This window comes from Metopolophium dirhodum, chromosome 8, assembly GCF_019925205.1.
Source record: "Metopolophium dirhodum isolate CAU chromosome 8, ASM1992520v1, whole genome shotgun sequence".
In the NCBI taxonomy this organism is placed as follows: domain Eukaryota; kingdom Metazoa; phylum Arthropoda; class Insecta; order Hemiptera; family Aphididae; genus Metopolophium; species Metopolophium dirhodum.
In genome coordinates this window covers 14,221,830-14,241,741 of record NC_083567.1, presented here as the reverse complement: position 1 = coordinate 14,241,741, position 19,912 = coordinate 14,221,830, and the positions used below count along the sequence as shown (strand labels likewise).

General features: G+C 28.8%; 1 protein-coding gene across 1 annotated transcript; it reads right to left on the bottom strand.

Moving 5' to 3' along the window:
- Window positions 1-517: 517 nt before the first annotated feature.
- Window positions 518-1,693, bottom strand: LOC132950995 (large ribosomal subunit protein mL64). The gene has a single exon (XM_061022649.1). It carries the CDS (start codon window positions 1,585-1,587, stop codon window positions 847-849), a length of 741 nt encoding a protein of 246 aa, XP_060878632.1. The 5' UTR covers window positions 1,588-1,693; the 3' UTR covers window positions 518-846.
- Window positions 1,694-19,912: the final 18,219 nt, after the last annotated feature.

The following is a 19,912-nucleotide window of genomic DNA, read 5'->3' as shown; positions in this document are numbered from 1 at the left end:
AATGTATTTTTATGATAAAATTGTTATCGACGATAACTTGTAAGTATGTATGGTGTAATAAAACATAATAGGTATATAACGGTGATAATTTAAGCAGAAAGGCCTAGCTATGATAAAATCTTCGACAACGATAACTTGTGCTATATAATTTATTATTTATACTGTCAGCAGTTTGTCAAAGTCTTGTTAATCACAACAATTTTTGTTCATTTTCTGAAAAAATTGTGAAAAATGCTCTTAAAACTAAGAAAATGCATTTAAGGTTAACTTTGTCAAAACATGCAAAAATAAAATTACTTTAAAATAATCAGTATCACCTAAATCACATTTTACACTTACAGACCTACGTTTCAAAACACCAGAAAGAAATATGCGTTCGCATCAAAATCCCAGCCCTAGTGATGAATTACAAGTTCTGTTCAGCCAATCACTAATTTTAAACATTGAAAAATGTGTAGTAAACAACCGGCTAGTTTCCAATCTCCAAAGATCATAGACCATAGTATAAAATATATCCTTGGATTGAATATTTTTATTATGTTGTAGAAATAAAGACCTATATTGTTTAATTGTAGATGGTTATAAATATATAATTATTAATACTTACATGATTATGTATTAATTTGTTTACAAGTTCATAACATTTCTTATAAGTAATAACATAATCATAACCGACTATGTCTTACATTTTGAACCTAGGCGCTAGGCCTATCTCTGAGTACATTAATTAATGTTGCAAATTATTAAAAAGAATAAAAACAATATTTCTTATTTAATTCATACATATATATATTTATTTTTACATTAATAATATTCAAAAATAATTTTTTTATAACTACCTATTATCTATTTTGTTTTTGAGTCTAAATAATTAAGGAGTTTTTCTTCACGGACTTTTTTCTTTTCTTCTCTAACTTTCTTCTTCTCTTCTTTTTCTCTCTTGACCAGCATTTCTTTAAATCTGTCATCTTTTGGATCTATCTTGTAACCAAAATGTTTTTTCACTTCTTCAATGAGTTTTTCTTTCTTTTCTTTAGCTTGTTGTGCCTCGAATAATTTTTTTGCAGACTTTTCTTTCACTTCTTTTAACCAACCGTTTAATTTTTTCATATTGTCATCAATTCTCTGTTGATTTGTTTGAATTTCTTGACGTTCACTTTCTATAAGCTCTAATGCATTTTTTTGCATCTCTTGAATGGTCAATGGATAGGCTAAACTTTCATACTCTCTTATATCCTCCAAGTCTTCGGCTGTTGGCCATGCTAAGCCCGGCGAAACATTACTGGCCTCACCATAACGGCCATACATTTTTCTTTTGTATTTTACTGTGTTGTGGTATCTATGCACGGGCTTGTCATAAGGTAGACGACCATTCACCATATTGCGATGTCCATGGTTTAAGCGAGATTTGTCACATATTGCTTTCACTTCTTCTTCCGACAAAGTTTTCTCCGCGGTGGTTGTGACAACATCAACGTCTTGTACTTGATTTTTAATCGATGCATTTCGTGCTAAAAAACACTGAACAATCGGTACTTTAACAAATTTACCAACATAACTAAATCCTTTAAACGATATGATTGACATTATAAATAATAAACTACGATTTAAGATTCAACTCATCAACTGCCTGCAACCTTAAATTTATAATATGTTGTAGACTTAAATCTTTAATCGTGCATGAAATTTATATTTTCACGTCCTGCCGCATGATTAGTCTTGATAGTTATCATTATTGATAAGTGCTAATGATACAATATTATGATAATAAACAAACATTTCCCGCATAAATTTAAATAACATTATTTTACACTAATATTATAATTATTATTTATTGTACACAATCATAGGTCCTAAAATTATAAGATGTGTTCCTATTAATTATTTGATTACGAAATTCAAAACGGTCCTGTTTAATTATTCGACCAAATTGAAGTGGGGATAAATTGCTAATCAAAACGTGTATTAGTGAACATAACCATATCTACAGTAAGGTAAAATGCTAACATTATAAAACTTGAAGTTCTAAATAAATCTAAAGAATATAAAAAAAATATTTATTTTAGGCAAGTATGATCACTATCCCAAGTAAAGAAGGCTAGATACCGACTCTAAAATTATGGTATCAAAATTGGTGATAAAGAAAATTAACAAAAAAATTGTCTCTTTATAAAAGATATTCATAAAATCATAACAATGTTACATAAATGAATCACCAGCATCAGACGCCCTAAAAGTTCTTTGGTAAAACTTATGAAGAAGCCAATGTTACATACTTTAAACATTTTAAAAACTCAAAAAATACAATTTGTAACCAGGATAAAAACTTATTTACTTAAGCGTTTTATTATATTTTAATTTCAAATCGAGTTAAGAGGTCATTTCACTCTAATTTGAGAAATTAATATGATTATAATCATTATTGCGAACGTACAATTTGCCATGTTACGCGTTGGTCAGAGAGATAAAACAAATAGTGCGCTAACATCCTCTTAATGCTAAAATAACTATGGGTACTTTACATTTTTAAACGCAAATTATGTAATTTAACAAACACCCTCGTAACTCATAATCACATTATGTAGCATTTGTTATTTTTTGTATCGCTAGCTAGTAGTAAATCATAAAGTCAAAAAGGTGGATAAGTGTATGTCGCTCTGCTGTACAGTAGGTTACGAGTGGGTCACTGTAATGGATGGTGTTAAATTTGAATTCAATGATATAATATCATTGTATAAGAAAAACGATTCTGAGCGAAAACGGTCAGTCAGCCTATGATATTACCAAGTATATTTGATGATATTATTGTGAATAAAGTAATTTATATATTATAACCTATTTACGTTGAGCCTTGTTTTAAATTTTCAATCCTTAGCCATAAAAGTTAAACATTTTATACATTTTTAACTACAAAATAATTAATAAATTATAAATTTGATAAATGTTGTCAACATTTGAACTTTAAATGCTTATAAAAAAAAATCGTCCCTATGTATTTTTAATATTTTTCAACTGCTATTAGAACGATATATCAGGAGCCTTATATTAAATTTTCACGCTTTTTTACCCAACAAAAAAATTTTTATTGATATTTATAGAAAAAAAAATTGAAAACTGACAATGTCCGTAAACCGCTCAAAAAGAGTCAAAATATTTTCAACATTTTATGGTGTATAGAAAATGCTAATATAAACATTCAGTGAAATTTTCAAGTATCTACAGTCATTCGTTTTTTAATTACAATAAAATAAGAAAATTGTTACATGAGAAATCGAGTAAATATCAAATGTTGTAAAAATATAAATTTCAGACGCTCATAAAAATTTAATTTAAGTTTCTTGTAGACATTTTTTTTTTGATAAAGGTATTCAAACTTATGAGTAATCTTATATTACATTTTAAAATTTTAGATTTAAAAAGAAAAATTTTTATGAATTCTCAACTCAAAATAATTTGCTAATTTTCGTGATTTTTCCGTATTTTGTCAAAATTTGAACTTTAAATGCTTATAAATAAAAACTGTGACTAAGGATTTTTAATTTTTTTCATCTGCCTTTGAAACAATAACCTAGGAGCCTTCTATTAAATTTTCAAGCTTTTTTACTCAACATATAAAATTTTATTGATATTTATAGAAAAAAAAACTAAAAAAATTGAAAACTGACAATGTCCGTAAACAGTTCAAAAAGAGTCAAATTATTTGGAAAATGTTATGGTGTATAGAAAATGCTAATATAAACATTCAGTCAAAATTTTATGTACCTACGGTCATTTGTTTTAGAGTTGCACCAAAAACCAAAATCGATTTTCTCGTAAACAGATTTTGCGTAAAAATTCCCGTTTTTCCTTAATGTTTCTTTTGTTTTTCACGACGCTTTTGAAAACTACTGGGAAATGTTTACTTTTGACCCCCCAAAGTACCAACTAGATTCACTTTCCTATCAGAAAAGTTACTGTTGAAGAAAATCCAAGCACTTTTACTGTCCTAAAAGGTGATGACAGACACAAAAATAAAAAAATTAAAAATTAAAAAATTAAAAATAAAAAAAAAACACACATCATTGTAAAATCAATACATTCATCGCTTCGCTCAGAATCTAAAATTGTAAAAATTACAAAAACTATTGTTATTTTAACAACAAAAATTAATATATGATAATTATTATAATTATTATATATTTTAAATTTAATTTTAATGGTTTTTTCGGTCTTCACGCCACACATCATTAATAACTGGACCTGTATGTAATTTAATAATAAAGTCGTATGTTGTACGTGAAAAAATAGGTAGATTTATTGATCCACAAAAAATTAACATTTGAACAAATAAAATTCCCGAAAGCGTTAAATCAGCTCCAATTAGAAATATTCCTTTCTGGGCGTTTTCCATTCGTTTTTTGAAAAGTCCATTGAACAGTGTGATCCTCTTCACAAACTACAGTAACAGACAAAAATGTAGCTTGAACATAATGTTTCATAAGTATATATTTCTTGTTGAACATTCTTGACAGTGTTTAAAAGTACGACAAATTTAATTCTTTGAATCGTAAATTATTTGATATATAAACGTGTACCTATCTACTTAATATGGTCTTTTTTTTTCTCAACACCTTTTTGGACCATTATAGGTATGCTTTTTTGTTAAAATATGCACAAATATGCAAACCACGCGCACTAACGACAAAATATGCAAAAATATACAGTATAAAATGTTGATATTTAATCAATTAATCAATCAAGCAATGATTTATGGACACTCATTGACTGCATGTATATGATATTGAAAATAGCAAAATGCATTTCATGCAAAATCCGGTCTTTACTTATAAAATTGGAATTGAAAAAAAAATTACCAGTTTTATAAATTAAAATTGTATCTTATGACTATTATCAGCAGGGCTGTTTTAAGGGACAATGTATGGGGGAGCAAACATAAATATGACGCCCCTAATTCAGTATACGCCTTTTTTTACAAGTAAATAACCAAAAAAAAATGTTCTCACTATACGCTCCAACGCCTCCAACTAACATTAGGTATACTATATAGTATATACGTACAAAAAACTATATGCTTACCTACTCATTAGTCATCTACTCTTGATATTGTCTTATACAATATATTTAAACACATGAACCAGGTACAATTTATACAAATTAATAGAAACAACAAATTATTACATATTATACTATACATGTCTAGTGTCTACATATCATTATTAATTTCAAACCCATGTCTCTTGGTATCTGGTATATTCTATACCTAGCTATTTATTATTGTAATGATAAACGACTAAGGGAATAGGTATACCATGTTTTTTAAATTTTAAATATTATATAACAATAACATTACCTATCCTAAAAACTGACCAAGTACAAAACATTTGTGATTTCTTGTATAAATAAATAGTATAGATAGAAATGATAGGAAATTAAAACACACAAATAAATATATCATGTCTTTTAATTACTATTATTATTATTTAAAGTTTTTCTTGCGAATTTTTACAGATAAAAACTTTTGAATTGTATCAGACCAGTCTATATTTCTAAGAATATAATTTTCAATGCATAATAGCGTTAAGGAAGAAGTTTTGTCTTGTGAAAGTGTTGATCGTAGATAATTTTCAATTCTTCTAAGGACAGAGAATGATCGCTCACCACTTGCGTTAGAACATGGCATACATGCATATATCCTTAAGACAATTAAAACATTTGGAAAAGTTAATGCCAAAGGGGAGTAGGATAGTTTTTGGAATAAACCGTTTATTTTTAAATCTTCTTTAGAAAATGAAATAGCAATTTTTTTAAATTGGACTATTTCTTCAATAAATGATGTGTCTGTATCTTTGTTGTATATATTTACAATATGCAATGCCTTCTTGCGTAGTGTCAAAGAATCTAAATTAGTTAAACTACTTAAGAATCAAAAATTAGAATAGACATTTATATATGCTATTTTCCTTTCACATACATTTGAAGATAAAGTGTCAAATAACATAAAAAGTATCATTATTCATATTTTAATTATCTCCATATGATGTATAGTATCTATCATGGTTGAAATATACTGTATATTTCAACCATGGTATCTATAGAATTTGAATCATAAAAATGTTATCAAATAATTTTCTATAATCTTGTACATACAATTCTAATGATTCATATAATGAAACAACAATAGATAAATTTATATCTTTTGACTGTATAGTGTTTTGCTTGTAGCATCGAATCTCTGCAATACTGGGGTCCATACTTTCAACAAACTATAATTTTCCCAGTTTTTTCTTTATTGAATTTGCTTCATTTCTAGTTGACGGTGTTTGAGTTATATACTTCTATCTTCCGATAATATTTTTAAAACTTCTAATATTTCTTTATATCCAGATAAGACTCCTTCACAAGATGCATGCCGTGAGGACCACCTAGTAATACATAATTTTTTTGGAACAGTTGTAGATTTTGACGGACATTTGTCAATGGTGCTTTTAAGAAGTTCCTATCTGTAAGTTGATGATGATGAAAATGTATAAGCCATTTGAATAGTATGAAAAAATTGTGTACCTTCCTTTGAAGATTCAGCAGCATTGGAGCCAATAAAATTGAGAGAGTGTGCAGCACATGGTACAAAAACCGCATACTTGCATACTTTTTTATACGAGCTTGAAGTCCCTTATATACACCAGATATATTAGAGGCATTGTCATAAGACTGTCCTCTGCAATTTTTAAGTTCAATGCCCAACTCATTGATTTTTTTTATTAATGCATATTCCATTTGTTCTCCTTTATGTCCTACTGATGGCAGAAATGCTATAAATCTTTCTTTAGATTCGCCAGTTGGAGTTATATAGCGTATGACCACTATCAATTGATCTGTTTTAGTTACGTCAGTAGTTGAATCAATAATTATTGAAAAATATTAAGATTCATTGATTTCACTCACAATTTTATCAGTTACAGAATTATTCATAAGTTGAATAAATTCGTCACATATTATTGAAGATTGATATGACATATATTACCTCTCCCTTTGTTTCCATATTTAGCAATATGTTCACATAAAAACGGATCAAACTGAGCAATTAGTTCCAAACATCCCATGTAATTACCATTATGCACAGAGCCAAATTCACTATTGTTACCTCGAAATGAAAGTCCTCGTTCAGCCAAGAACGTAATTGTTGATACTACACGACGAAGAACTTGGGTCCAGTATGATATATTTATTCTACTAAATATTTTATTTTTATTATATTACAAACAACATTATCGACTTTTTTTTGCCACCCTTAAATATTTGGCCGCCCAAATATTTGGCAACTGCTCCTTTTGCCCCCCTCCCCCTCTTGATGTGCCCCTGATTATCAGTTATAATATATATTTCTATAAATTAAAACCAAAACATATATGTCTATTTCAAGTACCTTATATAGGTATGCACATATTATATTAGTTATAATTATTCTATATGACCGGAGACTGGAAAAACGACGACAACGTTTGTATCTTGCGTATTTTATATGTTTCTAGTTCGGAACTAAAATATGCACCTACGACACTTGGATATCATATTTTTCGTGACATTAAATATTTATTTGAAGTCTTAAAAGTAAATGTAAGCCCCAAAAGAATAAGAAAACAAATTTACTTTAAACATCGACTCTTTCGGTGGAATCCGTGTGGTGTGTGAACTGCAACGCTGACGTGGAAACGCTCCAGATATAGCTGAACTTAAATATTGTGATTTATGTAAAGTAAAACCATACGGAACGTAGTATGTTTGATTTTAATGTCTGCTTTGCTTAATGCATATAGAAATTTTAGAATTTTTAATCGACTGTGTCTTCTTCAACGACTTTGAGATTTTCCATAGAATATAAATTATTGGTATTATTATACTAGGTATGTAAATATGTTGAATCCGTCAATCCACGAATATAATATAATGCAACTTTTTATATCAAAGACAAAGAGTTCCGTGTTAAGGAACAATTTGTTCATTGAAATTTGTAATGAAAATAGTTTATAGTTTTGATTTTGAATTATAATAATATGATATATTATTTAAATTATTATTTTTGTTTAATAATTGTTAAATTGTATTATTGATTAAGATGGTGAATAGATATCAGAAGTATAAGCATATTTTTATGAAAGCATATTGTATTTTATGAATCATTAAATAAAAATGTGATTACTAGATTTTAGAGTTAATACAGGTATACCGTAAACAGGCGTGGACTGGTAAAATAGGAAACGGGATGCTACACAATTTAAAGGGCAAATAACAAAAAATGTTGGTGCAAATTTAATACATGTAGATTATTTATAAAATATTAATATATTTTATTTTGTTTTAAAAAAATATTGAATATACGTTAAAAACGTAAATAAGTACCAAGTTACAATAACCAACTTTCAATCAAAGTTGTACAATATTATAGATTACTAGTAATCGTAAGTTGGCAACAATCTGCTGTTCATTAGGTGTCTAGAGTTTTTAAATATATAACAAATAATATTAGACAAATATATTTTAGGGCAAGGGATGCTAGAGCAGGGATCCCAGCCAGTCCGCGCCTGACAGTAAATGCATCATTTGTACAGTACTGACTATAATACTAACTAGATTTGTAAAATTCTAAGTCTATAATTTTCTCCGAATACTGCTGAGTACGAAATTAATAATAAAGATTTTATGTTAATTTTTAAAGTATCGGATATATTTTAGATTTTTGATTCTGAGCGGATCGATGACTGTATTGACTTTACAATGATGTGTTCTTTAATTTTTAATTTTTTTAATTATTTTTTCTTGTGGTCTCGGACAATTAAAATCAAAAACATCCTTCGACTTGTTATATAAAACAACTGTGAATGGGTGTCAGAATTATTTTTACACCATTATTTTTAAAACGTTGGTTTAGAATCTATAGATTTTAAAAAAATGTCAATTTGTTATACTTAAGCTCGGTAAACTTAAAGCGTTGTACGGGTGCGTAAAACACCGAAAATCGTGAACTTCGTAAGGCTATACCATAAAAATTAATGATTTCCGGAATTATTTTTTGCATCACAATTCTTATAACTGGTTGTAACACAATAATGTTGTCTATCTTTAATAGTTTAATATTTATTATTTCAATAGGATGTATTGGTATCAGGTTGTAGGAAAATATCTAAACTTTTGTAATATCAAAACAACTTTTAATTTTGAGTATTTTAAGTTAATATATAAATTATAAATGAATGAATAAAGACGCGTCGAGGAAATACGCGTGTATTGAAATAGGCTGGCGGCCGACCGATTTTAAAACGACGATGACGATGGAATTGAGTGACGAAAAATATTTTTAACGGTACCCAATTTTGAATTATACCGAGTACTAACGATTTAGCTTTAATCTATTTTTTCCTTGGATAGTCCTTTAAAAATGTATTTAGAATAAAATTAACATTTCTAATTTCTATATTTTATGATTATTTTAACAAGAATACTGACTGTCGGTTATCAAAATATTGGATTTTAAAATGACTTGTTATGAATTGTTAAGTTATTAATGAATATAGTTTTAAAGTTACATAACATAAACTTAATTTAATCGTTCATATACTTAAAATAATTTTTTTTTTTATTTTAATATAATAAGTTAATTTAAAACTTAAACATTTAGTTACTTAACAATTGATTGAAACTGAATTTAACACCAATATTTCTATGTGTGTACCTACCTGCTTTTTTTTCAACAATAGCGTTCGAACGACTGCGACCCGATTCGGCGATAGTTAGGTACATGGTTGAGCGAGGTCCATATTTTTAACAACCCGATTGAGCACAAAAAATATATTAAAATATGTTAAGTGGATGAAGAAAAAAAAATGATAAATAGGTATATTACCTATGTTATAATATAATATTGGATTATATTGGGTACCCACATATAAATAGTAGTATATTTTAAAGGTATTTGAACAGGGAGTCTCTACCCCACGAATCTGTTTCATTTAAATATGTATGTTTTATATTTCATATAATATATATTATATGGTATCTACATAATATTGTATAGATATTTTCACCATTTACTTTACAGGTATTATATCTTAAATCTTAATATATATTACATTATATAAAGACGCAATTATTCAATAAAGTATTATTGGTTTTATTTTGGCTGTTCGTGTTTGTATAATAATACTTCAAGGACTAGGTAATAAGTAATAATTTATTATTGTTATTAACCACTACACAACAGAACATAATATTATGAAAAAAATGTATAGGGAAACCTAAATTCCATTTTCTCTGGTGATATCTATATCAATTATTATAATATGATATTTAAATATGAATAATAAACATCTGCAGTATATCATCACACGCCATATTGAACTATTCTGAATTCTAGTTAATAAAGATAAATGATAATCTGTTTGAAAAAAAACAGGCAGTAATATTAGCTTTGCTTATATAAAAACTAAAAATAAATTTTTTTACAACACTCGACAAGATAATATCAAAATTTCATTTTTTTTTTTTGAGTCGGGATGACAGGTCATTTTACTGGTGATTAAATGTATAAACATCATTACATAATATAAACGAACATAATATCAATTAGTCAAAAAGTCAACAGGTAAAATACTAAAACAGGTATATAACATAAAATAAAATAAAATATGAAATATTGTACTAAGTAGACAATACTGATAATAGTAATAATAATGGTAATGGTAATGGTAACAATGGTTGATTCTAATTTCTAAAAGTATCGTATAAAATTGTGTTTTTAAATTTCGTCGCTCCAAAATTCTGCCATCTTTATAGCCTTGTAATTTGCGGATTGGAAGTCTGTTACGTCACATTTTACTGGACATTCGTTGCAATTTAGCAGGTGCGACGTGGTGTATGGAAAGAACCTCTACGCGGTATACCCAGGCAACGATTCAGTGATACTCTCACTAATCGGCTAATCTTTCCACCGCGTGGCTCAGGTCTTATAGACCAAACATGTGTAATAACGTAAAATTAAGATAAAATAAAATCCAAATATAAATACGACTCCTGTCGATAGTTATATTAAAATAGTAAAAGTTAGAGTAGTAAAATTACGCTATTACCTTCCTCCAGGTGTTCGGAGGGCTCTCGAGATCGTGTATGCGAGAATTAGATCAAATACACCGTACAATACAATTTAATTTTATGGGAAAAAGCACATAGAATGTATTAACTGCAATCAACATAAAATATTATATTATATGCCTTACCTGATTCGCAGTTGTTTGTAGACAATATTGTAGGAGTTTTAGGTTTTAGATAAAACAAATTAATACTTCAAATACACAAATTGAATTAACGAACGCACTGATTATTGCTTGCATAAGAAGTCCAGTTGTCGCTCGTTGAAATCGGTTTCTTTGGTACTTGAGAGGTTGTTACTCTGGTGGTTGGTGCTCATGCACTGATTTAAGGGACGGACGCGAGGATGCTGACCAGAGAGTGGTGGGTGGCTTTGTCACTAAATTATCGTGGGCCTGGGAACTAGATTATTCTTTGGCGTCAGCATAGTCACACACATCCTACGTAATATTGTTATGAGTGCGTGTCAATATCTTAGTTGTCGTTGTCAATGGTTTTATTTGATGCGACCGATTTCTACAAGTGACAGTCTGGCCGTTGTTTATTATTCTGTAAAATTTTAGTTTATTATAATGGTGTGTGAGCATATCATTACACATGATAAAGATCAAAATTTCATGAATAACACACAAAAAGTGTATAATGTTCAAATAGGATTAAGGTGACACAAATCAAATTACCAGTTTTGTATACTAAACTTTCCAAACCACTATTAATTTAATTTGTAAATGTGATGTAATGACACACAGTGAAATATGTGCTCGATAGTCTATAGTTGATAGTAGACCGTAATGGCTGTTCTGTGAGGAAGGCATGAGAATCTTCCTTGGACGCATGTGGGTGTGGCCTATACTGAGACGACCAAATAATGATATAACCTCGTCTAGACGTTTAACTATAGTAGTCATGAACGGCTGTTATGAGGACAAAAGTGACGTAAACCCAGTGGTCAGGACGCTACAAGTATTTTGTAGCGCGCTAACGCTACAGCCACAGATTATTTTCATATAATCTGTGCTACAGCTACTCCCCCCAAAAAAGTAGCTTGCTACCGCTATCGCTACTTTTTTTGAAATGTATTGCGCTGCTTCTAACGCTGTTGTAGCGCACTACTTTTAGGCTAAATTTTTTTTTAAAATGATCCAATTGAAAATTAGTAGTCAATAGTGTGTACCGATTTAACATTCGGTCACTGGACAGGTTTTAACTACGCGAGTTAATCGTGGATTAAACGCGAAAAATGGATTAATATACCTACTCATTATTATTATAATATAAATAAATAAATATAATAGTTATCATACTATTTTATCTATCTCCAAACTGGTTGAAGGTAGTGACAAAATAATGGTAATTTTCGCTACACTAACCGAAATTTACTAGGGCACCTATGTATATCGCTACATTATCTGCATAGTAGCGACAGTTGTACGTTAATCGCTACTATTAAAGCAGCGTTGCTACTGCCGACCAGTGACCACTGGACTAAACCTTATACCAGTCTGCCATCGACAGTGATATTATGTAAGACTTCGTGTGGCGACGATCTGTCCCCAGGGTCAGAGCCCGTAGAATCTACTCAGATTCCGGTGGCACACAATTCGGAGACACAAAACATAATGACGGCGAGGAGTAAATTTTCTTGGCTGGTGATAAATGGTCGAGTGGTGAACAGAATTATTATTATAGTTAAGTTAAATTTTTAAAGCCAAGAACTGAAAATTTAAAACAAGGTTTCTTAGAAGTATATAATATAGTACCCAAAAAATCTAAAAAATAAATTAACGTATATTATCTTTATAGAAGTACATTAGAAGTACTAAGTATAGTTTGAACGAAATTATATATTTAAACGAACAATATAACGACCTTCGTTATTTTGTTGTAATTTAAAAATATTATTTGTGAGTACCTACTTGAAACTTTTAAAGTAATTATTATATTGATAAAATAATATAGGTACTTATAAAATGTGTATACATATTAGTATATTAGGTACATATTTACATCATACAATGAAATTTTTAAATGCAATGTTTGGAACCTACTGTACCTATAGGCCATATTTGAATATTTCTAAATACTAATAGTAAAATAAATTACTTTAATAACAATAATATATTAAAATATAGGCTAGTAATATTGGCTGATAGACAGTCTTCGCTCAGAATCGTTTATTATGTACAATGATTTTATATCATTGAATTCAAATTTAAAATGTCCATTACAGTGACCTCTTTTATAGTCTTTTTTAATATAGACACCTATATATTGTACAGCAGTCAGCAGTGCGTTACCCACTTGCTCACTATTTTTACTTTAGACCTTCCAAAGTACAAAATAGAGCCATTATAGTAGTATAGTAGCTAGTAGCTACCATGATTAATATTGAAGTTGAAGATTGAAGCATGTATGCTTCCCAAAAAAGTGATGACACAAAAAAAAACACATACCTAGTAAAATCAATAAATTCATTCAAAAATCAAAATATTGAAAAAAGAATTCGATACTGATTACGGTTCAGGTTAAGTACGTAAATATATGTAGGTTCTTTACAACTTATAGTTTATCAATTAGGTATCAGTTATCTGTAGAAGTGTAGACAGTAGGCATATTACATATTACAATTTACAAGCACCAAAATGGCTTAGTACTTATAGTACTACTAGTACTAGTAGGTATACTACCTACACTATAATAATGAAAAAAAAAATGTAATATGGTATGAAACAGAAACAGGAACATTTATCAGTTTTTAGTAGGTAGTAAGATATCATATTATATTATGCATTTATGCCATATGAACCCTGTGTTCCTGTGAAAGGTAACCAATGAATAAATAATACTAGGTACCTATATATATAATACACCGTATACATATGTGTTATAGGTATACTTATATATATAAATATAGACTATAGTTATAACTTATAGTTATATAATTATATATTATAGGTACCATGACTAAATATATTTAGCCATGATATAGGTACATAATGCATAATGGCACAACGATATTATGTTTAATAAAAATTGTGTGCAGCCAAGTCTGAAAAAAATTAGGTTAATATTATAATTTTAAAATGTTTTGTTTGGTAATAATAAGAAAAGCTAAAAATACTTTTAAGCTGTTTGCATAAAAAAAAATGTCAAACAATTCTACAATATTATAATATTAAAAACAACTTTTGCCGCTTAGTCATCTGGAAGAATGAGAGTACAGGCTATAGGAACTCTTACTATATATACCTAGGTAATCGTACAATATTACTTAGTAGGGGTAGGATGTTTCATGTTCATGCACTAAAAAATGGATAAATATGTATACACTTATGCAATAAAAAATAGCTTTATATGCATTGAACATTTTTATATTTTAATTATTTAATGAAAATTACAAGTAGATACAATGTACATATAATTTTTTTACTTAAGAGAGTAGGTATATCATTGAGCAACAATAATTGCATTTTAATTTTTATGTATGTCTACTTTGAATATCAGTATAGAATTCCCGACATTAAATAATCGATAATTTATATAAGATTTATATATATAATAAATGACAGAAATACAAACTTTGATTAAGTTTTAGTTAATTACGGTTTTATAGTTTTGTTGACATCTTATATCCAAACCCATAAAATTAGTGATTACGCAAACATAAAATAGGAAAAAACAAAAATATTAGCACTTACGCTATATTTTGGAAAATATGCGCAAATATATGCAAACTAAAATTATAATTTCTGAATTTAGAATTTGATTAAAAGAAGAAAATTAAAAAAATTATTGAAATTTAAAATTCTAAAAATAGCTCAAACCAAGTCAAAACTATTGAAAATCTTATATCTTATTTTATATTATAGTGATTGATAAAATAAACATTTGGTAAAAATGTCAAGTACCTATACGGTCATTCGTTTTTTTAATCACAAAATATGAAAACATCGAGAACATGTGAACACCACCTGCCAAAACATTTGAGGTTTACAATCAGTATTTTTGTGATTGCGAGTTAACCTTTATCGAGCAAGGTATAGCGTTGGATTGTTATACTTCATGAAGTGTGCACAATAGATCCTATACAATCCGATCGTTGGTCCATAAAGCTTTTGGCCCTTATACATGTTATGACACGACGTGGAAACTTCCAAAGTATAGTTCCTTCTGCAGACTGCAGAGGCTTTATATATGATCCCCTAGATCAGCTGTTCTAAGGCCTAAGACGAAATATCAGCGGCTCATTCTTTGGAGTTTTGTACCTATACTGGAATTTCCGTATTCTATAACCTTCTCTACAGGATGGAAGTTCCTGCGACGGTGTACATACACTCTACGGCTTGTGGGATTAGCTGACCTGATGGCGTGGTTGTGGCTCGCACCTCCCAACAGCTTAAGACGGTGGTCAACCCGCCGTTGGCATCAGTCATCGACGAGACACAGACGACATACTTCGGCTGGTGCATCAAAAGACGGAGGCCGTGTTATACATATTCGCAAGTATATATATATACACACATCACCGACCCTGACCGCTGACCGGTCAATGGAACGTTTAACTGTGCCTCTCAGAAGATAATTATGATAGGTACTTACTTGTAGGTCGTCCTTGACTTTCACCTAACCTATATATAATATATCTACTCGTACCTATTTATAGATCCTTTATATATGGTCTGTAATGGGTCTACAGCAGTTTTCACCGACATCTATACTTGTAGACAATATTAAATAGTATTGAGAGCATATCGGTTTAGGTACAGGGGGGTATCTCCAAGGCTGTACCTGAGGGGGGTCCAGGGGGTCTGGAACCCCCCTGCAGCCCGAAATAACTTATTTTTACTCAAATATCAAAACCTAAATTCAATAAAATTAAAATATACATGTTGTGGATCCCCCCCCCCCCCAAAAAAAAAAATTTCTAGATACGGCCTTGGGTATCTCAGTAAAAATATAGGTAGCCCGTATAATCTACGTTTATAATAAGAATAAATTTGGTATATGTATATAGGTAGGTACGTAGTTATTATTCGTATAATACATATATAAATGGTTGAAATGTACATGGTTATTTTGCGTTGACGATGCGTATATACAATATGCTCGTATATTTTTCGTACTAAAATTACGTTTATTCAACGTTGATCATCGGTTGGTCGAACTTACGTCAATGTTTGGGTATAAAAAATGGCGTAATTTGGGGGTGGGGGGGAAATACATATTATTTTATTAAGCTATTTTCTTAGTTGCAGAACAGATAAATGTCTTAGAAAAGGACAATGCATCATTGAAAGTTTATCTTGTTAAAAACTAAGAATAGGTATCTCGACTCTCGAGGATTTGATTAGGATGGTTAATAACAAAGAATTTAATAATGAGAATTAAAGCTGTTCTGATAAATCTTCTTTAAAAATACCAGTAAAAAATGTTAAGGAATTAAAGGCTATAAAACCAAATTATGAAAAAAAAAATTCTAGTCAGTTTTAAAAATTAGAAGTTATTATTATTTAATTTAACAATTTATAATGTTCATATAGGCGCAAGTACTTCACAGAAATGGAAAATCGTTCGACTCCAAACGTACTACTTATCAAATACTTAAAACTTTAATGGACAATTTATAGAGCAGCTGAACATTTGAATGTTGCATCATGATGGCAAAAGAGACATAAGCCTTTATTTAAATGGAATTATACACGCTATTGTAATAGTGTATAGTAAATTACTACATTTATTATAATATAGGTATTATATATATTAAAATAGTACCACTCTGATTAGATATTTCATCAATGTCAAAATTATAAAACCTATTCAAATTATTATCGATATTGTTTATTAGATAATAAAATTAAATTAAAAGTTAAACCATTCTTTATACAAGTTTGTAAAATATTTAATAAAGAATCATTTTATGATCATTTTTTTTATATTTAGGTACAGCTGCTGGTGTAACAGATAGAACTGAGTTTTGGAATAACTTTTGTTCTAACCAATATTAAATTGTTTTTTATTTATAATTTTTAGTCACTTGCGCTACACATATATTATACAAACAATTATTTTTATTTTTTAACGCTGAATATAAAAAAAATTTAATTTGATTTAAATTGTTTTGTATATATTCAAAATAGCCAATTTGTGAATCTGATTATAAGAACAATTTTGATAACAAAAACATTTATCTAAGTTAAGTAGTTTATTTTTTTAGAATTCTCTAAAATATAAATTTCTTTTTGATTAAATGAATTTTGAACGTATAATAATACTTTTTCCAAAATATTTTTTTTGGGAATTACTGACGGAGTATATTTCTTAAATTATTTACTAATCATATCATTTTAACAATTTTTGTGATACATTTAACTATTTAAGTAGCATCATTTTTCTTTTTTTTCGTCAAATCTTTCTGTTACACCTTGTATATAATATGGTAGGTATATAACTACTGTAGCATTGTACAATGCTACATACCAGGAGTAACAATCTATGTTATAGATAGATGGTGCCAAATACATTTGTTTCCTGAGGAATCTTTGACTGTCATAAAAAAAAAAAATCAGCGAATGGTTATAACCATTGGCGCAAATAGGGGGGGGGGCTTGGGGGGACTTAGTCCCCCAAATGTCGGTCAAGTCCCCCCAGTTCAAAATTTAGTAATTAGGACTAATTTTTATATTCTGCGGTACTAAGCAATATGGCCTATGGGGAGGGGGGCTTGAGCCTCCCAAAAAATGTAGTCAATTTGCGCCTATGGTTATAACAAACACCAAAATGGAAGTTAAAAAAAAAAAATTTTTATTTTATTTTCTTATATAGTTAGGTACTTTAATGATAGTTTTAAATTTTAATACAATATATTATATATATACCTAGTAAGATATTTAATTATTTATTTATTTAAAAACTATTCCTATATACCCTTTTAATACGTATCCTAGGCGTATACAAGGGGGGACGTGTGTGTCAGATCCCCTAATTGGCTTTGGAGTGGATAATCTTCCATGTTATGATTGATGTGAATTTTGAATCAATTCAAATTATATTCATTGTTCCTATTATTGTTAAATATTTTAGTATTTTAGTAAAAAGTTTTAAGAGGGTGGGGGATTTTCCAATTTTTCCCTCCCATTTAGAAATGTTGTTTTATTTTTTTGATTCCCTCCCCCTTTCAGAAATCGTGTCTACGCCACGCTGAAAATATCTGTACATAAAAATAATATTAAAACTGTATAGTATATACAATTATTACAGTTTATATATGACTATAGTGAACACTAATATGAAATTGGCAAGATGATGATTTAGTATAGATTATATAATAATTAGTTTTTATAAATTATAACACATAATTTGCATACAAACGAAATAAGCTTGGTAGTTGGCAATTGGCTTAAGTATAAATTTATATCTATATACTATAGTTTAATACGAAAAATATACGTTGGAAATATTTGTATCTATACCGGTTTTAGACAATAAATTTACGTGGTGAATAACTGTTTCTATACCAGTTTTCTGCAGCTATATACGAACAATAATATACGCATGAAATATTCAAATATTTGAATCTATATAGGTACCAGTTTTACACGAATATACGTGATGAATAATAGTTTATATGTATATACCTGCAGTTATATATACGAACAATATACGTAGGAAATGTTTGAATCTATATATCAGTTGCATACGATAAATGTATAGGTACGTCGTACGTGGTGAATATATTTATATAATATTATAATATACTGATTTGTCTGGTCTTATACCATTTTTGATAATATCTATGTATACGTAGGTTATATATACGATCAATTACGTGCATATAAGCTAAATGAGATTATATTTCATTAAACGTAGAATATTCGTGGAATATCTGTCTTTTGACCCAAAAATTTACTAAAATTCAACTATTCTTAAACTTATATAATACGTATAATATACTTAGGTCCTAGGTTCAGTTTAAAGTTGACGTAGGTATTTTATACGTTTTATATATGTATAAATATCTACTGGGATAGGTACCTATAGTACCTACCTAAATCTAATGATCGGGCGTTATAATCGTATAGACATATAATATGCATTACAATATGTTAATTGTCATGATAATATGTCTGTGGACTATGGTTATAATAATATAGTCTCCATACTGTTAAAAATAAAGTTTAAACACGCACATTGTTACGAGTGACTCGTAGGTAGTGTCAGTGGTGTATAATTACAGTGGTGTATTGGTATGTATTTACGAGGGTACGCCGCATACCCTTCAGCAGATTTCCGATTCTCGGCGTATAGACGCATAGTGTATAATGTATAGTGTATACTCAATGTAAAATATAATTTAACTGGTATAATAACTCGAAAACCAAATAAAACTTATTTAATAGTTCATAGGAAAAAATTGATATGATGTTTTAATGAATTATTTATCTGTTGAAGATAACTATTACTCCTAATTTACTTACGTTTTGAAAACGGATTGGTCATTATTTTGTAGTGAGTGAAAACTTTTTTTTGTGCGTATACTCATAAATGTATTTATCAATACACCACTGGTTAAGACTTAACGCCAGTTCTATGTGATATGGGGGAGTGCATTTATAAGTGTAATATTATTATTTATTTAACACTACCTACCTTATTATACCTATAAAACTTATTTGTATTATTAAATTGAAAATAATAAAACATTTTTCTTTTGTACCTACCTATTTATTTATTGTGTTACTTTATTAAATAATAGTCAATAGAGTATAGACAAAAC